The following is a 24534-nucleotide window of genomic DNA, read 5'->3' on the forward strand; positions in this document are numbered from 1 at the left end:
TGCTACTGAAGCGTAGCTAATGTGGTGGTCAAAAGCCAACCAACTGCTCTCTTCCTGTGACGTGCGTGAACATCTGTACACACCAGACTCTGCCTCTCTGTAGAACTATCCTGCTCTCTAACAGGATTATATTTTCAGTGAAGATTTCTTTAATTGACATGCCCAGCCAGGGAGCAAGATTTTGCTCCTAAATGAAAGTGTCACGTGTTCAGAGGGTTATCCTGGAGAGTTTGGCTCAATAAATTAAATTAAGTGTCTCTGTTAATCTGTACTAGAGTCTCGTGGGGAGAGCTGTCGAGGAGACCAGCTCTTCTCTGCTATTTGTTGAAGGGGGTTAGCCCCCTCTTGTAAGAAAAGCTGCCCTCCAGCCTTTATTTACAGCAGCACAATGTGAAATGCAGAAGAGTCTCTTTTGTCTCCTCTTGGAGCTGCTGTTGCTAACTGCTGATCTGGACGGGCATCTCTGGGAGGATGTTGATACTCAAAACACCCTTGATTCTCCAGAACTGGTGGCTTGAGGAGAAGGGGGAATAGAAAAGGAACAAAAAGAGGAGGAAGCAGTGGGAAGAACAGCATTGTCGCTCTGCAGCCGAGTTTGCAGACCAGAATCAACAATCTGTTAGCAGTGGGGATGCAGTGGCAAGAGAAGCTCCTGAAAATAATCACGTTCTGTTAAGCAGAAATAAGAGCCCTGCAGCAGTGTGCAGTTCTCCTGGCTTTCAGAGGGGACCAGCTGTTTTGTTAAAAACAACAAACAAATGCCAAGCAAATTACGAAAATGGTTCCGTCCACTCACTGAAGGTGTCTGTTGCCTTCCCAAGGAACAGCCTGATTCCTGGAAATGATCCTGCAGCGTGTCCGTAAGGCTGTAATAGCTGCCAAGCTGCTTAATAAGCAGAGACCTGGCCCTGGGGTTGGGAGAGATGAGAATGGTGCTGAGATTACATTAAGACGGCTCACTATAGTTGTTAGTAGATTAATCTCATTCAAGTCCATTACTGCTTGATGTTCATTGCAGTTGGAAGGCCTGTGGCGGGGGGGTTGTAAAGGCAGAGATTTGAGTGTTGAGACTAAGAAGAACATGAGTTTAATCATCAAAAACAAGTAGACAGTGTAAAAAGGCATTCCAACTGAGCTCTGTGCTGAGCAGACCTGCTTATTTCTGGACACCTACTAAGAGATACTGGCCCCAGTTAGCCCCTTCACAGAGGCTGCCCCTTGGATGTAGAATAGTCTCCTAATGAAGCTCGATCACTTGGGGCACTTGAAAATAAAGGTGTAAAAAGGGTTAAAAAATACTAACCCTGTAACCGATTACAGTTCCATCAGTTACATTATTAAACAGGTTCCCAGCCCCAAAGGCTTCAGGCTCTGCTGGCCTTGCAGTCTGCCCAGCCCTGTGAGAGTATAACCATCAGCTTATTAGTTAACCAGTTAAACCCGTGGTCACCAATCAGTAGATTGCGATCTACCGGTAGATCTCAGGGGCTCTAAGAGTAGCTCTTGAGCCCTCTCTGAACTGCGCGCCTGCTCAGTACATTTACATTAGATTTCCTCATTTGAGGAGCAGCTACTCACCGAGCAACAACACAGGTGAGTAGCTGGGAGGAATAGTGGGAGCTGGGAGGTTGGAAGGGCTGAAACACTCTGGCCAGCTGACTGTGGCTTTCAGCTGAAAGAGGCTGCCCCATGCTCCAGCTGATCGGCGGCTTCTCCTCTGAGCCTGCCCACGTGGAGCTTGGTGCACCCTGGCTGAGTGCCATGGCCAGCTGGCTGGGCAGCCACTTCTCTTCCCTCCAGCCCGGCTGCCCTGCACTCAGCCCAGGGAGGCTGCGTCTAGCTCCAGCTGTTCTGGAGCAAGCTTCCCAGGCTGAGCGCAGGATCACAGATGCCCATCTGATGGACTGTATACGACTAGCAATCTCAGACTACAACCCAGACTTCAAGACACTGGCAGATACTGTTCAGTCACAGGTGTCACACTGAGACTTTGTTATTGGAAGAAAAAAATATATAATTATCAATACTTCATTTTAGATTTACAAAATAGAGAACAAAATGTATAATTGTAAATGCTTCATTTGACATTAAAATAGCATGCATTAAAAACAGACCATTTATTTCATAACTATAAACGTGATTTTACTTTTATATATTGCATAATTAAAAAATAAACTGTTTAACAGAGTGTATAAGGGCTGGGGATAGCAAGTGATGGACAGGAGAATAGAGAGGGCGGGGCTTCAAGGAAGGGGCGGGGCAGTAGATCTTCGCCTGTTCTGAGACTTAAAAAGTGATCTTGGGTGTAAAAAGGTTGGAGACCACTGAGTTAAACTCTTACATCCCTACTTGAAAATGGGCTTGTCAAAGCTCTTGAGTTTGTGCTGCAGGAAACAAACCTACACATGCAGAGATTAGTATAGGAGTCTCTTCCATCTACCTTCTGTGATTTTTAAATCACTGTTCAGTGTGTTTGTTCTAATCAGTTTGTGCTTTGTTTTTGAAAGACACCTTCTCTCAACATCCTGCCAGTACAGGCAGTCCCCGAGTTACGCGGATCCGACTTATGTCGGATCCGCAGTTACGAACGGGGCCCTCCCTCTCCCTGGTCTCCAGCAGACCAGGGAGAGGAAGCAAAGCGGCGGAACACGCGGGCAGCCCAGACACGTCTGGGCTGTCTGCTGCCCTCGTGTTCCGCCGCTTTGCTCTGCTTTGCTCCCCGTCCCACTGGTCTGCAGACCAGGGGGACGGGGAGCAGAGCAAAGCCGCAGAGCATGCGGCCAGCTGACAGCCCAGACGCATCTGGGCTGTCTGCTGCCTGCATGTTCCGCCGCTTTGCTCCCCGTCCCCCTGGTCTGCAGACCAGGGGGACTGGGAGCAAAGCAGAGCAAAGCCACGGAGCCCGAGGGCAGCAGGACAGCCATGGCGCATCTGGGCTGTCCCGCTGCCCCCGTGCTCCATGGCTTTGCTCCGGACACCTGTGGTACAGCAGCTGGGGCGCTGCCGGTTGATCCCGTAGCGCAACTCTGGATGCCACTGGACCAACCCGGCAGCACCCCAGCTGCTCTGCCCCAGGCGTCCTGATTCAGCCGCTGCTGGTCAGTTTCAGCAGTGGCTGAATCAGGACGCCTGGGGCAGAGCAGCTTGGGTGCTGCTGGGTTGGTCCAGTAGCGCCGAGGAGAGGCGGCACTACTGGACCAACCCAGCAGCACCCCAGCTGCTCTGCCCCAGGTGTCCCCAAGTCAGCTGCTGCTGAAACTGACCAGTGGCTGACTACAGGAAGCTCCTGCCCCGGGCTTCCTGGAATCAGCCGCTGATCAGTTTCAGCAGCAGCTGACTTGGGGATGCCTGGGGTTCTTAAGTTGAATCTGTATGTAAGTCAGAACTGGCGTCCAGATTCAGCCGCTGTTGAAACTAATCAGTTTCAGCAGCGGCTGAATCTGGACGCCAGTTCCGACTTACATACAGATTCAACTTAAGAACAAACCTACAGTCCCTATCTTGTACGTAACCCGGGGACTGCCTGTAATCTAGCTGGCCACTCGTCCATCCACAGTGTCCCAAAATGCCTTTCTCAGGAGTATTCAGTGGATTGGGATGAAGTTAAACCAACTCATTCCCTCCTTCATTAGCTCAGCCTGACAAAGATCATGTAATTAACAGTGTCAAGAACACTTTGATTCAGTGCTTCAATTATGTAGTTTAAAAAAAAGTCCTAATTCATACCTCAAATGCCACTAATCAAATTATGAACAGCGTATCTCTAATAAACCTGCTTAAGCATTGCACTTAAGTTTGCAGTTCAGGGTTTCTGGGTTTCAGCTGCATTGGCAAGAGCTTGTTCCAAGTCCATGATTTGAGACAACTGGGCAGCATTTGTACTATATTAAAAAAAGATTTCTGCTCTCTTTTCTAATATGAACTTGTGCTGCTCTGGTTTCTAATGAGTTACTGCTCAAAAGTTTTTCTGGCCGAGGTGCTGCATAAGTGGCAAAAATGAAGTTGACTAGATTCATAAGAACATGAAAATGGACAAACTGGGTCAGAGCAAAGGTCCAACTGGCCCAGTATTCTGTCCTCTGACTGTGGTCAATGTCAGGTGCCCCAGAGGGAATGAATAGAACAGGTAATCAAGTGATCTCTCCCTTGTCACCCGTTCCCAGGTTCTGGCAAACAGAGGCTAGGGGCACCATTCCTATCCATCCTGACTAATAGCACTGATGGACCTATGTAAATTTTTTTTGAACCCTGTTAAAGTCCTGGTCTTCAATATCCTCTGACAAGGAGTTCTACAGGTTGACTGTACATTGTGTCAATAAATACTTCCTTTAGTTTTTCAAACCTGCTACCTGTAAGTTTAGTTCTCATCCTCTCTTGTCTCTCTCTGAAGTCCGAGCCTGGTGCACATTGTACCATGCATGTAATGAAGAATCAATTGTTCTCAAATTGAAATAGTGATGACATGAGGATCTCCCCCCCCCCTCCCCCCATGGCACAAAGCAATGCAGTTGTTATTGTAAACCATGCTCTTTTGTTCTTTTGTCTCATCAATGTGGCCCATCAACTTAACCATGTCACTCCCAATTTGAACTTTTTATGCCTTCCTCCATTTCATGAACTTTAAGCTCCTTGTTCTGACCTTCAAGGCACTACATAATGTTACCCCTTCTCAGGGGTGAAAGGAACTTGCATTTCTTACAGGTACTGTCCTATCATAAGCCAGGTCCCTGCCAACTCTTTAGCTCTCTGGTGGCTTTTGCTGCAGCTCAGCCACTTCTTGCCAGAGCTGCACACTGGGTACACCCCCTTCCTTTCATCTCTGCCCCTTCTACTCTTACCTCTTCTGATGCTGTGCCTTCCCTACCTGTCCCCTGTTTCACTGGTGCCATCTCCACTTCTACCATGAAAGTCACAAAAACTAGTTGGCTTATAGCGAACATGTAGGCTAAACTTACATTTACAGACTAAGGGTACGTCTAGACTACATGCCTCTGGCGAAAGAGGCATGTAGATTAGGGTACCGGACATAGTAAAATGAAGCGGCGATTTAAATAATTGCCGCTTCATTTAAATTTACATGGCTGCCGCGCTGAGTCGACAAACAAAGCTGATCAGCTGTTTGTCGGCTCAGCTTGATAGTCTGGACGCTCCCCTGCCGACATCAAAGGTATTTGTCGACCACCCAGGTAGGCCTCATCCCAGAAGGTAACACATGAAATTCCATCAAATTGTGGTTGGCTGGGCTGCCACCTGTCTCAGTAGTAGTTTAATCTTTCCCTGATCTTTGTCTCTTTATTTCAATTCAGGCCCCTTCATGGCAAAGATTTGGCTATCTTGGGGTTTTATATGTGCGTGCATGGGCAGTATTTTGGACATGGTAGATCCTACCAGACATGTTGTTGTTAATCTAGGAGATCTGTACTGAAAGTAAGACCTGGTGATCTTTGTGACTACATACAAATGCATAAACAGTGCATTGTCATCTCGTTTGGTTATATAAAGAAAAGCAGAGCCTAAGCAAATTGAGAGAACTGATTCCTGCACAGATTAATCCAAAAGGCAGTAACCCTAATACTTAGCACTTACTGTACTTTAATATCTTTTGAAGTTCTGTACTAATATGAACTCATCTGTTATTTATGGATATAATGAAAATCTGTCAGTTCAGAGTCTGAGAAAAATGCTCTGTATTGCTGGGATCACATCCCAAAGGCTCCTGGTGGAACTTCCAATTTTGTAGGTCAAAACCAGGTCTTATAGAAGCGTGCACTCTGCTGATTGACCTGGCTCCAGTTGTCCAAGCTGGTGTACAGTATGAATCCTGTATCAGAGCAGTTTCTCTTGCTGTTCTTGGCCTGGCAATCTGCATTTATCCTGTTGAGTTCAAAGGATGTCCACCCATGAGCTTATAGACTTATGTGCTTGGTATCTGCGTCTCAGAAAAAGGTGGGTTTATTGTTAGGGCATTGGATTTTTACCCTCAGAATAATAGAACTCAGGTGAGTGTTGTGAAGTTAAATTAATATTTTTAAAATGTGTTGAGCTGCTCCGATGGAAAGGAAAGTGTTATTACTCTGCTGTATGTGGGGAAAGTAAAAATGGAAAGCAAGCTGGCACTACAGGGTGGAGCCTCCAGTGTGGTGGTGGGTTGTTTTTTTCCTTTAAATATTTTGAAATTGACAGATTGTAGTGGTCAAAACAAGCAGAAGCTGATAAACTACTTCACTCAGCTCTGTCCTTCCAAAGCACCAACAAAACATGCTCTTTTGCAGACATATGGCACTTCCATTTCCTTTTAACAGAGAGGGAATTATTTTTATGTACTGAGCTATAATTTTCCAGTCCATACAACCCCCAGATATGTGCTCCCATGGCTGTAAGAATGTTTGTTAGCGCTGTCCAGCGTTAGGCTTCTCATTGATCCAACTGAGACGACCAGCTGCTGTGTTGTCTAGCCTTGTGTCTGCAGTGGAAGCTCCGATGAGAAGGAAGCGTGATTTTTATACCCTCCGAAAGCAAACTGCCTTTCCAGCATTGTGGTCAAGATTTTGGAGCTGTAAAGATGGGTTCTGACTGCACCTCTGCAGCCTCCTCTCACTGGTTCAGTAAATGCATTAGCTTTGCAGGAATGGGAGGGAGAGAGAACCAGAAAACAGTATTGGGAAGCTAACATAGCAATGTGTGGGTGAGGGGGAGTGTTTTAAACTTGCCACCCATCTGCTGCTAGTTAAGTGAATAAGCCCGGACTGAGGCAAAGGATACCCATGAAAACAATCTGCAAAAAATGGCTAACTGTCAGGACCCCTGTTACTGGTATTTCTTTTCTGTCCTCTTGCAGAATCTGAGTTCTGGGCTGCCTTCGGGGCAGATCTGCCATGATGAGCAGCGGCTTGAAGTGATCTTTGCAGATCTGGCCAGGCACAAAGATGATGCTCAGCAGCGCAGCTGGGCACTATATGAGGATGAAAACGTCATCTGCTGCTACTTGGAAGAGCTGCTCCATATCCTGGTGGGTTACTTTCAGCAGGTTTAGTGAAGCTGGATTCCTCTCTCCGTATTCTTTCCTGCGGGCTTGTTTCTGTGGTGCGTTTGTGGTTGGCAAGCCAGGCGTGACTCAGTAGCACACTAGCTTGTGGCACAGTAAGTTGGTGTTTGGTCTCTGCCATGGTGCAGTAAAAGTCCTGGAGTGTGGCTTGAAAGGGCAGGATGCTATGCTGCACTAAGCAATGTCCACACAGTGAGTTAAGCTGAAGCATGCTGGGGCATTGTAGTGTCATACATTAGCTTGTGCCACACTAACATCCCTTGTGACAATCCCTTAGTGAAACCATTAGACTAATTGCTTGAGGGCTTATGTTGCTGTTTATTAATACCCAATATTAGACAAGTGCTGTAGTAGGTATGTATATATGCTGTACTGCAGCCTGGGACTTAAGTTGCAAGCTTCAGAATAATGCTCTGTCTGCCTGAGGTCTGCAATGCTTAGGAATCATGTTTAAATCCACTGTGCAAAATTCTCCTCCACCCATGTTTTACAGTGATAAGTATGTTGTTCAACCATCTTTAAAAAGTTAAAGCCACCAAAACCTCTCTGCATACAAGTAGGTCGATAAAACTCTTCGAGGTTTGTTAAACAGGAGTCCATTGGAAACTTCTTTCATGGCTTGGCTGGCCAGCATGCCCAGGCCAAACAATTTCAGTGTTCTAGCCTAATGTGCTAACATTGCCTGGTTCTGCCGGTGTTCTGGAGGCTATTTAAAAGCACTGCTTCCAGCCCTGTATAAAGGCCAATGGGGAAGGTCCTAATCCATGAGTTTCAGCTGCTTCTCCAAGGGCACATTTATGCTGCAGATGCTAAAGCAGCATAACTACAGTGCTTAAGCTGTGCCTTAGCATAGATGGTGGTTATGTCAGTGGAAGGGGTTTTCTGCTGATGTCGTCAATCCGTCTCTCCCAGAGACAGTAGCTAGGGGCTGGACCAGCACTTAGCTGTGAAAACCTTCGTGCCCTCTGAGCAGCATAGCTAGGTTGACGAAGTTTTGAAGTGAAGACTGGCTGTAAAACATACAGCTTCTCATCCTGGGCTTAATCCAGCTTCCTCCATGTTTCCCCTCCCACCTTCTAACTCTGCAGGGTGAGATCTTCCACGTTTGAGGAAGCCAATACAAATGTGACGAAAATGATTATACATTGCAAGCTCAGTGTGTGTCTATAAACAGAGCTCATCATGACAAGCCCAGCCCTGAGTGGCGCTTCTGGGTGCGACTGCAACGCAAACAGTTTTTCAAAACCTTTCTTTGTTCACCTTTTCCCGATGCTTTTGGCCTGTAAAATAGAGAGAGACTGCATGCTAATTTGAGGCAGTTCCAGGAGTTCACTTTTTGTCATGGCATCTCTAGGGCAGCTGGTTCCCCATGAGGTGTCTTTGTATTGTCCTCCTAATTTCTTTGTAAGGTGGTTGGGTTGTCGAGACTGAAATCCTAGGGATGGAGAAGCTGGTAGGATAGGAAGAGAGAGTTGGGGCTTTTCTGTGTTCCTAATAGACACCAATATGTCAGCAATCTCACCTGTTCAATTGTGTTTCCAGACAGATGCAGATCCTGACATTTGCAAGAAAATGTGCAAAAAGAATGAGTTTGAATCAGTCATGTCCCTTGTGACATATTATCAGATGGTAAGAGACATTGCATTCTTCCTACTTTCTACTGGAGGTTTCCTTGTAGACCTGAAGGAGAAAGGTTAACAAGTATGAAATGTATGAAAAACTTTTCCCTGTTTGGACTTTGAACTACACGGAGTTTCAGAAAACCTTTCTTGCGTGTTTACACAACTGTGTATTATACTTGTGGGTTGTGTAAAGCTTACATGGAAGATGGGGAGGTGAAACTCGAGTCTAGTTTCAGGAGCGGTGTTTAGAACTGTACCTGCAAGCAGTCGGAAATGTAAAGATTGCTGTTTTCTCTGTAGCCCCACAAAGGAACAGAAGTGTAGCAGCTCTACTGTAATATAAAGGAAGGATTTCCGAGAATGCCTTGGGAATGCTGACAGGCTATGGTTGCTACTTTCTTAGTTGATGCATGGCTCTACATTAGTAAACAGTTCTGATTAGGCAAGTGGGTAGTGAGGAGGAGCCCTGGGACTGAGGAAGGAAATTGATGTTCAGAGGAAGAAGTGGGGAGTTTGTCTTCCGTGCCTATGGAAATGTTTCTCTGCATCATTCCCTACCGAGGCTTGTTCAGACATGGATAAGAGAGCCTTCCTTAGTCCCCAGCCACAGCATAGCAAATTTTAGCGCAGTTAGTTTTTAATAAAACATCGCTCAGTATACACCCAGAACTTGGATACGGTCATGAAATTTCTGCATCCCTCTAAGAGGCACAGGCATTCAGAGTGAATCTGGACCTGGTTTTGGTGGAGCCATAATAAGGATCTTACAGCCAGGTCTCTCTTCATCTGTCTCATCACAACAGTCAAACTATGGGATGAGATGCATGGTATTTCAGAGTGAGCTACTGCTGCCAAATACCCTTTGTTGGCCTCGATAGTACAGTCATTAGTAGCTGATCCCATCACAAAGATGAGGGTTTTGTTGTTGTTGTTGTTTTAAATTTGTAGTTTTTAAAAGCTGGTTTAGGAGCAAGATCAACTTGTGCATTGGAAATATCTGAGCCATATCTAATAACATGTTGAAGCTTTGGGTTGCCTAGGACTTCTGCTCATGAGCCTGCACTGGTTGCAATAAATGTGGATTTGCAAGCTGCCTGATGGGCTTTGGTCTGGCACAGAGCACTCAGTTGTGGTTTTGTCTCATGGGAAAGATTCCTTTCTTTCTAGGAGCACAGAGTGCCATTGCGGCTGCTGTTGCTGAAGTGCTTTGGAGCAATGTGCAACTTGGACGCTGCTATTATCTCGACTCTCGTTAACTCTGTCCTTCCCATGGAGCTGGCTCGCGACATGCAGACTCACACGCAAGGTGAGCTGTAGTTATGGACTGCGCCTAAATGTGACTCCCTAGGGGCTTGGCTTTCCATTAGAAAGGTTATATGCTACTGGGGAATTCAAGTTTGGGAGTTCTAGCCCATCCTTAGCTTCCAGTTCAGTGTACCCTAAGTATTCTCAGGGAGATGTGTGCACTTATCTGTGTCTCCCCGTCTGTCTGTCTGTCTGTGTGTGTGTGTGTGTGTGTGTGTGTGTGTGTGTCTCTATCTCTCTGTGTGTGTGTGTGTGTGTGTGTGTGTGTGTGTGTAATTTAAAAAAAGTTCCTGCCAGATGACAGAATGATGTTGTCCACGTGCCATCATTGCCCACCTTCACCCTCAACCACTTGCTGTGGCCAGCCTCTGCACTGTTCCCTCTGGGCATGGGCTGCTCCTGCTTCATGCTTTGGGGGGCTGTGCTGCTGGGGGGAAGATGCTGGGGCTTGGTCCTCTCTGCCATCTAAGCCTGACTCCCCCGCCGCCCCCTCACTCCTTCTGCCGAGACCCTGCATCCCCAGCCCGCTCCTGCCCACTCTCCTCTGGCCAGACACCCTGCTTCCAGCGTGCCCCGTCCCTATCCCCTTGCCAGACACCTATCCCCAGAGTGGTGGGGGGGTTTGGCAAGTGTAGCGAGCAGAGGGTACAGACCCCTAGTTTTAAAGTAAGTATCAAACTGATTAAACCTTATAAAAATTAGCTTTGTTTTTAATCCTTTGAAGGCACAATCAATAACATTTTATATTCTTGCACCTCACATTATTGTTGAATATATGGCTGTGCAGGAAGTGGCATAAATTAATTTCAGTTTATTTCTGTCAACCATTGCTTATGTATTTCTGCCAAGAAGCTGTAGATGGGAATAAATCCCATCTTCCATTCCTGCAATGCTAGGAGTCAATGCAGGATTGTTCCCAATGCTACACTTCTTCACCACTTGTCCAGACATGTTTTCAGTGCAAGCAGTGGAGGTGATGGGGCCTGACACATCTCCCCAGTGTGACAGTTCTACTACATGTCATTCTTCTTTTCTTTAACTGATCCCATTACTGCATGTATACGAATTTGAGCAATTGTAAACTCTTCCTCTGCAGTAACCCTTTCTTGTGCATTCTTACGGGAAAAGTGCCCTCTCGCTGTGCAGTGCAGTTGTCCCTTTTGTAGGTGTGCAACCGTCAGTATTTCTTCCATGCTCTTGGCTTCTTAAGATGAGATTTCCCTCTGCAGTAAGTGGTCAGGGACTGCTGCTAAGGGGACAATAGCATCACTCTTACTGCCAGTCTGGAATTGGTGGTCTCCCACCTTCAGATGCACTGGTTACAGTAGGAATGGGATGTGGAAATCTTGAACCTGTCCCTCGGAGTGCATGCAGGTAGCCTGTGTGAGGTGGTATCTGTCTGAGCGCCATGCAGAGCACATTCTGAATGTATGCAGTGCTCCTGGCTCCCAGATAGAGAAGATGACGTGTCATTAAGATGAACAGAAAACCTGGCTAGCTGGGGTCATCTGCACCATCGCCCTGGGAACACACACGTTCTCCCCCCTCGGAGGCCAGCTGAATTCAGATCCCTCGTGTAGCTGGAGTATAGCTGACATCTGGATGCAAGTGAAAATATTCTGCCATGACAGGAGTGGGCTGGCTCTAGTGTGTGGGGCTGTCACTATAGGTTGTGCCAAACATACTGGATTCAATACTCTTCCAGGAGCACTGCTAATCAATTTAAGCTCGTTTATTCTGCTGACTATTCCTCATCTACTACCTGAAACTAGACAGTTGAAAACAACTCCCCCAGATGGCCCCTAATGAGGAGGAGGAGTGGGAGACATGTGAAGCTAATGTGCCAATGTGTACAGTTTAATTAAGGGAAGGGGTGGTGCTTCCATGTCAAACACAAAGAAAAGTGTTTAACAAGCCCCTCTAGGCTGCTGACTCTTAGAAAAACCAAAGAATAAACCTTACAGCTGGAAACTCCCCTGAGAACTTGTTCACTTGCTCAGGCTGAGCACGGTTCTCTTTTGCCTTGTGTTACACGATGCCCATGCTCAACATGACCCTTAGTGCAGGAAGCGAGGATGCTGTCACTGTTTGCCTGCCTCTGTACGAACAGCCAGATGCAACACAGGAAAGGAAAGCATTAACGAATGCTGTGTGAAAATGGAACAATGGACTTGTGTCCTCCTTTGCATCAGATGTAACTCTAAAAACCACACCGAACTGGGAGGGAATAACGGGAATATCAGTCCTTATCCTAATGCAAGTGAAAAGCAGCCCCCTCAGCCCTTGGAAGGAATGGCATCAGGCAGCTTCCAAAGTCTATCTGCAACTTCCACTTGTGTAGCTTTGTGGTGTGGAGCGGTGGGCTGACAGCTGACCCAGAGGATGGTGTGCCCTTAGAACTGGGGACAGAAGGGGTGCTTTATTTCTCATCCTGACTCCTGAATGCACTGTACAACCTAGCCGCACTTTGCATGCATTAGAACTACACCGCTGCCAAGGACTTTCTGCTTTCCCAGCTGTCAGGGCCATTCTCTCCTTATTGCTGTCTATTTGATGTGTTTATTTTCTTCAGAAACCTGCCTTGTCTCTTCCTGTTGGTTTTGGTAGGAAAGCTCTGTTTAGCTAGGCCTCTGTAATGCAAGAGAGAGTGTTCAGAGGTTGTAGTAAATTCAGATCTGATCAGAGTCTGTTTTTGACCTGTAAGACAGATTTTCAAACCTCTGCCTCCATAGGATTTAAATGAATTAAGGGCAACTCAGCATTTAACCAGCCACTAATATTAAACATAATAGCATGTCTCTGCAGCACAGACCTCGTCTGTAATAGATTGGGCTGCCTTACTGTTATGCCATTATTCCCTTCACTTGTTTCTCTTTTCTTTGTATCTTCAGCTATGCGGTTCTGAGGGAGGGTTTTGACTTCAAGACTGGTTTAAAGTGTGTGGGGTTTTTTTGTTTGTTTGTGGCTTTTTTTTAAGTTCCATCTACATAGCTCCCAAACTTTTCAGGTAACTGACCAGTTTAAATAGTGCTAATTGGCCTGATCAGCCTCTGGATACCAGGCGATGGACATTATAGAAATGGTGCTATAATTCTGGGTTAAGGCTCAGTTATATACTACTACCAGTCATCCTAGGAATGTCAGGCCACTCTTGCCAGCCCTTATGGAGCTTAACTGTAGGCTGGGGTGTGCACAGATGAATGGGGATTGGGTAGTTGCCAGGGGCCAAGCGCAGAGGTTCAACACTAATGACAAGAGTAGGAGATCAGAGTGCCAGTTACCAGAGCCTGGAGTGTCCGTGAAGTGGTTAATTTGCTTATCGTAGCCTTCAGTAACTTTGCTATCTCTGGATTCTACTAGGACTAAAAAGAAAGAGCAATTAGCTCTGAAAAGCTGTGACATTTTGTGATGAGAAGCAGTAGCAATGCTAGTCAGTTCCTTAAATGGTAAACGGCTTTCTGTGCTATCCAATACTCTGGTCACTGTACCACTGTCCTCTGCCTTAGCAAGTCAACAGGCTATATCTGGACTTCCTGTTCCTCTCACACCACTGTGGAATCAGCCTATATTCCATTTGCCTTGTCTTCAGTGGAAGGTGTGGAGAATATAGAAGGCTTATGCAATATTCTTAGAAAATGTTATTTTTGTGACTGGTTTAAAGTCTATCTGGAGAGAGTCTCTGACAGCAAGGAATAGGCAATCTGAGGGCTGGGGGAGGGTGTCATTTAACTATGCCTGGGATGGATAACTGGGCTATTAAGAACAGTCAGCAAACGAGTGGAGCCTGCCATGGAGAAAAAATGGAGCCTCACAGCCAGATCATAGCAATTGGTCCTCACTCACCTTGTCTCAACCAAGCCATTCCTGGTTTGGCATAGGGATGGGAGATGATGTTTCTGACCCCATAGTCTTTCACCTGCCTGATCTTGGGGAAAGAGCAATATCCCATGGAAACCGGCTGGGTTACTGGGACTTGAGAGAGTTGAGGGGCTCATGTTAGTAACTTGCTGTCTGCAGAGGGGGAGTCCTCTCTAATGTGGGTCTCCTGCATTCCACTGGGCAGGCAGGAAGGAAGATGCTGTCTGACTTAATCAAATCTGGCAGCATGCAGGCAATCTCCTAATCCAATATTAAGTGAGACTTACCAGGGACGAAAGAGGTAAGATTCCTGGGTATAGATTTTAATTCAATTTCTCTGAGTGCCAAGCTAAGGAGCCATTGAGAGAAATGCCCCTTGATGCCAGGGATCAGAGTAGGAGGGCCGTAGGGGTCCCCATGAGCGAAGTGGAGGCCCACAGCCTATTGTGGTGTATGTTTACACTGCAGTCTCTGTATCTGTCAGTCAAGAGTAGATGCTTTCTACATTAACACAGGCTTTTAAAATTAATGTGTAATGCATCTGAAAGAGGTGTTTTTCTCAGCTATATCTACACTAGGGGTTATGTCGACCTAAGTATATCGAATAGAACATGACCTTTTGCACAACCCTGAGCAAAGGAGCTTGGTCAGTCTAATTATGAAGAGTAGACCAATCCGAAGAAGAGTGCACTTATGAGAAGCTGTGGAAGGGTCAGAGACCTAGCTTGCCCTGTGAATCCTTGACTGGCAGCTGCTGGTTGTCACAACATGTTCAGTTCATTCCCTTAAATTTGGGGCTTTCAGTGAGATGGTGATTCCTAGCTTGTTCTACTGGGGCGGAGCTGCTCGCATTTAGGAAATTAAGGGCCTGACCTTTATAAAGTAAAATTAGCATAGTAGCTGGTATGTTTGTGTGTGGAAGACTGTAGGCCTGTGACTTAGAGCAGCTTGAGATGCAAAGCCGTGTGGCCGGCGTGCAGTAAACACATCATTTTAAATCTCTCTTCCCGTCCAAAAGAAGGGGTTTTTCTGATATTTGGGCCAGTCTAGACAGGCCAAATGTTGGAAAAACCTCTTCCTACAGAAGAATTGGGGGGGGGGGGAAGCAGCAGTATAAGGGTTGGGGATGGCAAGTGATGGAGATGAGGAGAATAGAGAGGGAGGGTGGGGCTTCAAGTAAGGGGTAGAGTCTTATGGGAAGGGATGGGGTAGATCTTGGCTTGTTCTGTCATTTAAAAAATTATCTTGGGTGTGTAAAGGTTGGAGACCACTGTTCTACTGAACTGCCAGGTGGCCATCTAATGTCAGTTGCAGTGTTTTTTGGTTTAACATTGATACTTAGCCTGTTAGAAACTGGATAGAGAACCCACTGCCTCACTTGAAATGGGGGCTCACTGAACAGCCTGTCAGTTGGTGGTAGCTTTTAGTCATTGTCCACTTGGGCTAAATTCGAACCAGTCATGAAGTGAAAGTCTCTTCCATTATTAATACCTCAAGCCCAACCTGTGCCCCTTGCAGTTTTCTGTAGTGTTAATACGCAGTGATAGCCTATGGAGTAGTTTTCGACTCAGTGAATGAGTCAGTCTCCCCTTCTTGCACAGGTACCCTGGCTTGAAGTCTATCATGCAAGGAGATGTTTGGGCAAAACTTTAAATTCTTGGGCACATCTCAGCTGGTTGTGAAACCTGCCAGAAGCGTGACCTGTTGTCCTCCGAGTGAGCGCCAAGGTTTCCAAAGGGACTAATAAGATTATCCTTCAGTTTGGAATGAAGACCATCAGACGCATTTCCCTGGAGCTAAGTAAATTCCAGTAGGCTGCCTCTGAGAGCTGGGATCCTGGAATTTAACCATGTCTCTAGCTGACCGCCTGCCCGTACTAGCCGTGCACACTGTGTAATGGAAAGGATCGATATGGCTCATTTGGTGGCTGAATGGTCCAGTGGCAGGAAGATGAAGTGAGACAAATTCAGACTGGTTGTTTTTCTGAAAGATCCACTCTAGGAATTATTTTGGCAACGTTTTCTGGCCTGTGTTATAGAGGAGTCAGCTAGATGATTATAATGCTTCCTTCTGGCCTTGGAATCTGTTGAGAACTTGGTGAATGAGGGCTGAGCCTAATGCAGTGCCCTTTGCACTCCTCTGTGCTTAGACTCTGACATTATGCATTTCAAAAGGGGAATGATTGAAAAATGCTTGAAACTTGGGGCAGCACAGGCCATATGGGAATCATAAGGCAAGGACTCAGGTCGTTATGCTTATACCATATAAACTTTCTCTTTATATTCCATTGGCTTATCAGTCACATACAGCACATATGACTCATTGTGTTTCTTTCTGCCTGAAGGAGAGATGCTTGGAGCTGGAGCTCTGTTTGCTGTAGCAGGGGGCTTGTTTCCAGGTCAAAGCTACTGCTGGTTTGCTGCCATCTAAAAACAAAATTTCTTTTGCATCCACCACTAATTCATAAAGTTTGTCTCCAGGCAGGTGTGTTTGTGCCGGGGCAGTGCTGCACCGCGCTTGAACAGGCTGCAGCATTCAGCCGCTCTCCGTGCAGCAAAGGGAGACTGGCCTCCTGTCCTGTGGAGCACCATGGCATTGCTTGTTAACTGGCCGGAGGGGACACTGTGAAAGGACGCTTTTTCCAGGGTCTCTGTGGCTCCTCTAATTGGTCTTCAGTACTGAGCTACAGCAAAGCACCTCAGTGGAGACTGAAACAGCTTCATGTTCTCCTGTTGGATTCCTGCCCTGCAGCCTCCAAGGAGATGTCTGTGCTGTTTCAGATTCCAGTGTCGCTGAGCTGGGGTCCACTCTGTGGCACTGAAAACAGTACAGATGTTGTGCCTCAAGCTGGAGCTCAAGTTCCGAAGTCTGGGAAACAAGCGCTAACACCGCTGCTTTTAGCGGCAAAGCGTGAGCCCCGCAAGCCCAAGTCTAGAGATCTGGACTCGGACGCATTCTCAGTGTCTCCTTCCTCCCTAACCATCACCTGATGTCTTCAAACTGTAGTTGCATTCTACCAGCGTGAGCCTTTGGATCCATTCAGATGGTGGGGGGAAAAAATGCACCCTGTTAGCCAACACCTTTGGCGCCCAAGCTACAAGGTCCAGATCCACACCCTGATCGTGGGAGCTCTGGGCGCATGGGGTGCTCCACAATGAGCCGCTGCTGCGAGTGTGCGGAGTCAGTCAGTGCAATGCCCGGCTCATGAAGCAGCTGATGGTGTCTGATGCCATCATACAGTCTAGAGACATTTACACACAGCACATCACGGGTCACTGACGGCACTAGGACGAGTGAACGAGACCTTCAGTGAGACGCGGCCAGGGAAATAACACACTTCCTTCCCTGACCATATCTTTCTAAAGGCACCCACAGATCAAGGAACACACTACACCCATATACCTATCCCATTTCACTGCCGCTGACTTGACTCTGTCTGCACTATAGAGTGTCATACCCAAGAATACCGGTTCTCTGATCCCTGAGAACTCTCACCCCTATCTGGGACAATGCTGGTTATATATCTTGTGAACCGTGTAACTGGTACTTGCAATTTCTCATATGCCAAGCTTGATTCCAGGTGCCCAGTGCCTTCCTTTTTGACTTGTATAACATTAACCTGACTTCAAACATTAGCATGAATAAAACTTAAATCTAGTACCAGAGAAAACACATCAGGGCAAGCTCCCATTCTGCCTATAGGGAGTGTTCATGTTGCACCTTCCCTTGCTTGTGTGGCAGAAAGCAGAGAATGCTTTTAGCTGGGGCAGCTATACAAACTCATGGCTGGATTGTGTGCTGTGTGTGCCAGATGCAGCTCATCAGGTGTCTATTGCCTGTGCTGCCCAAACACCCTGTGTGTGCTGAGGTTCCATTCACTTCAATAGGCGGTTCATTTAAACAGCCGGGCAGAGAAAGTGGGTGGTAAAAAGTGATAATACAGGCCAGTATTCTTGCCCCTGGCAAACCTGCAGGGTATCTATTCCCCTTCCCCCCCAGACACAGATTTGTGGTGCCTTACAAGTATCCACATGCCATTCGGAGCTATACACTGAGTTCCTGTCCCAGAGAGCCAACTGCAAACAGCCTCTTGAATTCAGTGACCTTGAATCGTGAAGTGACTTAAGCTTAATTTGGGCCTATCAGCTCCTCCATTGTCTGACATTGAGAATATCTAATCCCTTTTGTGGATGGTAGGGGCCAGAGCAATCCATGCCAAGCCTCACGCAACTGGGGAAGTAAAGCTGGCTGCAGGAGTTCCATGGGGGCCCGCCTCACTAGCTACAGATGAACACTTGAGGCTCAAGCTCTCTGCATGGATCCCGGACGCCTTTGATGAGAAGGCACTTTACCCTGGGGTTGATACAGGCATGTTGGCTGCTATCCAGGTCTTCTGGCAGATGCTTTGGTTTTATTGCTCCTGGACCGTCATTTTCCTGCTGGCTTGCAGATCTATCAGTGTGTTGTTAGAAGGGCTTATAATAAGACACAGCGAGGCAGAATTAACCCAAACAATTCTAAGGAAAACAGATGGTCAGTCTCTGTAATCATTACCGTCCCCTGTTGCAGTTCAATATACACACAACTCTACTGTCAGATCTTTTCAATTGCGCTTGGGAGACAATCCGCTGCCTCCCTGCCCCCATCTCTGGGCTTGGCATTTCATAGCCCCAGCACCTCTTGCTCTGTCAGTGATGAAAAAACTGCCCTAGCAGCTCTTTCATTACAAATTAAGCACCTACCCTGCCCGGCTTTTCCTTCGTTGCATTTTGAGGTGGGGAGAGGTGGGCGCTGTTAAGACCTTCAAGAAACTTGGGCGAGTTTGAGAAATGTGTGACAGGAATTCACTAGCAGGCCTTATTGCCCCAGCAACCACTTGAGCGGGTTATGTGCCATCTCCTGTTAGGAGAGCCCCTCAGCTGCATTAGTCGTGTATTCTTCCACAAGAATTGTATTAATGGTATTTTTTCCCTTCCATCCATTGGTACGGTCCTAAAAAAAAAAAATCATGATTAATTATTGCCTTAGTTCAACACAGTGCTGGCAGTGCAGAGGATACAATGAGTATCCAGTATCTCGAAGGGGCTGGAATGCCCCAAAACACCAGCCTGATGATAAATCATCTACTTGCATCTGTAGTGGGATTACCCTGCTCTAAGGTCGGCATTTATTCATGTCCCAGCATTGCGTTCAATGCTCAAGCACAAACCAGAGCCTAAGAAGAAACATAGGCAGGGTCCAGTGTATTTCCCATGCCAAAGGCCCCCACCAGATGGTTGAGCAGAGCAGGTAAGACAATTACAACTGGACAGTTGTGATACAAAATTTGTTCACAACTTCGGCTAATGAGAATAGGTGACTGGTGCCTCCCTATATGGGGCAAGGAGCTGTCACCAGCTATAAAGGGAAAGACGCATGGCTGCCCAACCTTTCTCCCCTGCCCAGCAACCGCTCCTGCCCTGTGCCCAGCCCAGGGCCACAGATTACCTGGTGTGGGGGCTTTTCCTGCACTTCCTCCCTTCCCTCCCCCCCAGCAAGTTCTGCTTCTCCCCTTGTTCTTGGAGGCTGGGCAGGGAGTGGTGGAGCTGCTTCTGCCTGAAAGAGCCTAGCTGGGCGGTGAGGGTGTAAGTACATGAGTGAACCACCAGCCAGGCTCTTTAAGGCAGAAGCGTCTCTGCCTTGTTTCACACCCAGCTGCCAAGGACAAGGAGAGCAGCCAAGTGTGCCTGCATGTAGGGGATGAGGGGACAGGGAGAGGAGGGTAGTGAGACTCTCCCTGCTCCCCACAGGCTAATCTGGGGAGACACTTGGTGCGCGCGCACACACCACACTCCCCAATCCCCACCCCCCTGGCATCGCCTCCATGACATGTTCCCATTATTCATACAAATGTCCAGACCTCTTTTAAAATGTAAAGTAAGCTCTGGCCTCAGTTATATCTTGTAGCAGAGAGTTTCACAGATTAATTCTGAATTTTGTTTTTCAGAATATTAATGAACATTCCTCAATTTTGTGTTGAGAGACTAAATAGTTTGACCTAGACAGCCTCTACCCAAGGAGTTTAAAATCTGAAAATTTCTGGGCAAGCTGCTTGAGTGTAATTGTGTTGCTTTCTTTGACTCCAGACTGCAACTAGATTCAGTCTGGGTGTAAGAGACTGTTCATACGGAATGCTTTTCAGGAGTATTAGACTACGTGGTTGTGACGGCGCGTTGGGGGTTCCCCGTCTCCTGCACCCCGAAATGGCACAAACAGACTGCACCAGCCAGTGGAATTGAGGGTGGTTTATTGCTCCTCCAGCACAGCGCAGCACAGATGTAATCTGGTTACAGGAACTGGGGCTAAGAGGCCTCAGTGCCCCCCCCTTGAGATAGGGGAGTCCCAGACCCCTCCCCAGCTCCTTATCCTCTGCCTTCCAGACCGGAACTCACAAACCCTCTCCAAGCCCTGCCCCCCAGCCAGGGCAGCATTCCACCTTCCTTTTGTTCCTCTCCATAGGGGGTGTCTGGCCACTGGTTCAACAAGTTTGGCACTACCTCTGCCTAGTGAGGTTTTCCCTGCTGGGTCTTGCTCCAGACAGCAGAGGTCACCACAGCCCAGCAAGTACCCCCACTACGTCACAGTGGTTCATTGGCATCATCTTCTCATCGTACAGTTACTGCACTAAAATAAAGTGCTCTCCAGGTTTCAGTCCATTCCAGTGGCAGTAAGATACAGCACTGATAGTCTGGATGCAAGAGCAACCTCTGTTTGGCACAAGACCCTTTGCTGCTGGCATGTTTAGAGTAGGGATGTAGTAGTGTAGTCAATAAGGAAAAGCTTTGAGATTAATGCTATAGACTACATGCATTCTTCCTCTCAACCCCCTTTCTCTCCCCCCCCCCCCCCCCCCAGGTAAACTTTTTTTAGCAGTCTGGCCAGCAGCCCGGCTCACTTCTGACTCATGCTGGGTCTGGGAGCTCAAACCTCCACTTCCCCCGGACAGGGGCTGCTGCCACCTCGCACTGCTGCCTCTCTATCAGAGGCAGAAGTGCAGGGCGGCAGGCAGCTGGTCCACAAGGGGAGCTGGTTTTTAAACTAGCTCCCCTCATAGATCAGCTCCCGCCTGGCACCCCACGCTGCTGCCTCTGTATTAGTGGTATGGGGGCTTCTCTGGAGTGGAGCCAGAGTGCAGTGACTGCTGGCTTCACCCCCAGGAACTAAAAATAGTTAACCAATATTAAACATCCCTAGTTTAGAGCTGGAAGGACGGAGTGGGGGCATGTTAAGTGATGTACTTTAGAAATGAATTAGAGACCGTGCCTCTTGTAATAAACGTGATATTGTTATGGAAATACATGTTGGATAGAAAAACTTTTTAACGAATCTACACTTTCAAAGAGTAAAAAGGATCTTCCTGCCCAACCTGTTAGGGTCTGTTTTTCTTCTGTGTTTCGTTTTATATCTGATGTATAAATGATCCAACCACTATCAGGTAGTGAACAGAATAGAGTAACTGAACAGAATAGTTAGCCTTTATCTTGTACTCTGCACTTCCAAAGCATAGCACAAACATTAACGCTCCACTTGCTAAAATCTCCATCTGGAATTGAGGGGATAGATATACTGTATTTCATTTTGACATATGTGCTGTCATGTGGTTCTTCTATAAACCCCTTCTGAAGCACACCAGCTAATTAAGATTCAGGAAAGGCAGTGGTTGGGATTCTGTGGAGCATTCATGTATAGCTACTGCCAGTGCAAATTGTGCTAGATTTGCAGGCTATGGGACAGATTGATACATAAGAGAAGCGTATCCTGGAAAGCCAGCAGAATGCACACCTTGAGTCTTGAGCTTTGTGTGCTGGAGTCTCAGGTGACTTTAAACAAACTTAGACAGAGCTGAGCTATGGAAACAGAAGAATGCAGATACAATAGCAAAGAAAACTAGCTGTGACATTAACAATTGAAGCAGGGAGTATTTAAAGATAGCTAGAAGGATGGGTGCTTTTCTTGTTTGTTTATATAAATTGTTGGAGGTGTCCAGGGATGGCTTAGGAGACTTTAATTATTCATCTGTCATGTTTGCTAAGAGCCTCCCGAGGAAAAACCAAGAATGTTGGTTATGATCCTCAAATGGACTGAAAACACTTGTCTGCCATGTTCATTCCCACTCTATTACTTTTGCCTCTTCTGTTTCCATTGGAGCACTTAGCTGGTGTGTTGGTATAGTTCAGGAGTATGTCCTCCAGAGCTGGATAAATTACATAGTTTCTATAGAAATAAAATGTATCAAAGGAAACCTCTGCCCATCAAACACCCTTTGCCCTCCCCTTCCAACACCCACACCCACCACACACTGTATTTTCCAAATTCAATGGTCTGTCTTCTCTACAGATGTGGGTCCAAATCCTACCTTGAGTCATAGATAAAAATGGGTTTCCTCCTCTTAACCCTGACTACCTTTTATGAGCTTTTTGTCTAATCTATATTTTTGTTAGTCTCTAAGGTGCTACAGGATCACTCATCTTTTAAGTCTCTTTCTTGCAGGTTCTGATGTAGAGATGCCATATGTGTTAACTCGTGATTGGTACTGGACCTCATGCTCACAAGGCGTCCAAGATTAGAATAGCAGGCGCAGTATATGTCAGAACAGAAGAGTCCTGGCAGAACTAGCCATGTGCTTGTGAGAATGAAAGAACTGGATTAAACTAATGTAGGTGGTGTAAGTCAGATCTGAGGTACACTAGGAGAGTTGCAAGGAAGAAAAAAAAACCCCTCATGCTGCTTGTTAGTTTGTTTTTTTAATAATGGGTGTTGGGAAATTAAATACGGCAACTGAAGTGGGAACTGAATCTAGATTTCCTGAATAATCTCACTGAGCCATTAACAGATGTATTTATCATTGCAATACCCACTGGCCTCCTTTAGGATCCAAGCTTGTTGTGCTGGGTGCTCTCAAAGACATAGGAAGACGTGACTCTGGTCCCTCAGAGTACACTGGAATATGATCAGTGGCATATGAAGAGTGTAAAAAGGGATGCAGTCAGATTCATGTAACATTAGACACACGTGTGTCTTGCAGCATGTCACCAGTCCTGACATGCCCCTCAGCTTCACCATCATGAATTGTCTGGATGTCTTTTCTAGGCATCACACCTGAGATTCCTCCTAGAGGAAGGGAGGAATTGCCAATATGTCTTAAATAATTTCTCACCTTGAACCAGAGGGCAGATACTTGGCATGCTTGGGAGTATTAATGGCCGGATTTATGATTTTATCTTGCAGACCATCAAAAGATGTGCTATTCTGCACTGGTGCTGGCTATGATATTCTCTATGGGAGAGCCACTGCCATATCATCATTATGGTAAGAACTGAATGCATTGCAGAGGGAAAGCCACTACCTAGGCCTCTTGCAGGTGGTCTCCTGATGGCCAAGAGCTCTCCAGAGGGCTACGGGCATACATGGGAGGAAAGAGAAAGAAACCTCCTACACTTCTCTACTCCCTCTCCCAATTTTGCACCAGCACAACATAGGAGAATTGTTGGCCCACCATTGCCAAGAAGCCTAAGGAGTTGTCAGCCCTTTAAATGCTACAGTGGCATGGCTTCAGAGGGACGTACACTACAGGAATAGGAGGGATTCACCACGTCCCTGAGAGATGTAGCTTCTGGTAGAGAGGTTTGTGTGGGAGTCTCCTTAGCCTGTTCACTAGACTCCATAATAAAGGTGCATGATCTCTGGAGTCAGTGAAATGGGAAGCACAGAACGATGCTCTCCAAGCTTTCAGCAACACGTATTCCTCTCCTAGTATAACCCTGTGATTATTTCCTGTAGGTGGTCTTGTTTGCATGGGCTGCTGCACTTGCCTATTAGCTAGGTAATTACTAATGATTTGGATTAATTTTAAATAGTTTAAAGAACTGGGGAAGAATATAAATCCCTTCTTACCCCAGTGCTTGGTAGGTGTGCTGCTGGCACAGTCACTAGCGTAGAATTTGAGAGTGCTTTTATTCAGCATAATGGCTCCCAGCACTGTTGTTCATCTCCTTCCACAAAGGCCCCCACTGCAGGCCATCCAGTGTCCAGAGTGTTGCCTCCTGAGTGGCTGAAATTGCCGCTGATTTGTGCCTGTTTGTGTAAAAGAAGCAGGTGATGTCTTGCGTCGGGGAGGACCGTGCGTTTGATCAGCACAGAGACTGAAAGCCCCTTTCTCCTCCCATACAGAGCAGCTCAATTCGCAGTTCGTCCAGTTCCTGTTGGATGTGATTGAAGATGGGCTGCCCTCAGACACCACAGAACAGCTGCCTGACCTATTTATTAATGTCCTCCTGGCCTTTAATCTCCACATTCCAGGTCAGTGGTGGTACAGTCCTTTTCCTACTTTCACAGGATTCCGGTGGGGCGAAGGAGGGGTCTCTTGATCTCAGGGTGCACTGTGCTAACTTCCCTTTATTCCCTCTTCCTGCCAAGCCTTCCATTGTGAGCATTGAGCCAGGACCTAGAGAGAGAATGCCTTTGGGGGCAGGTGGTGATTTGAATTGCCCACTAAGGGAAATGTCTTCAGGCATGCGCGTGAGAGAGAAAACACGCTCCCCAACTCCTCCATTACCTGGCCTCTGCTTACAGTGGAGTCAGGGAATGCAACCCCACCTGTGATTCCAGATGAAAATACAACCAACTGAACAAGAGCTGGTCACAAACCAGTTAGCCCCTTGGGCC

General features: G+C 46.9%; 1 protein-coding gene across 3 annotated transcripts in view; it reads left to right on the forward strand.

Annotated features, from left to right (window-relative positions):
* Positions 1-24534, forward strand: part of NCKIPSD (NCK interacting protein with SH3 domain) — a 103863-nt gene that overhangs the window by 73030 nt on the left and 6299 nt on the right. For all 3 annotated transcript variants that reach the window (XM_075938842.2, XM_075938841.2, XM_075938843.2), the window contains 5 exons: positions 6839-7009; positions 8588-8674; positions 9835-9973; positions 23098-23178; positions 24040-24168. In XM_075938842.2, coding sequence (XP_075794957.1) covers positions 6839-7009; positions 8588-8674; positions 9835-9973; positions 23098-23178; positions 24040-24168 — 607 coding nt within the window. The remainder of the gene's footprint in view (positions 1-6838; positions 7010-8587; positions 8675-9834; positions 9974-23097; positions 23179-24039; positions 24169-24534) is intronic.

The sequence above is a fragment of the Pelodiscus sinensis genome, chromosome 11 (assembly GCF_052426305.1).
Source record: "Pelodiscus sinensis isolate ZL-2025 chromosome 11, ASM5242630v1, whole genome shotgun sequence".
NCBI lineage: Eukaryota > Metazoa > Chordata > Testudines > Trionychidae > Pelodiscus > Pelodiscus sinensis.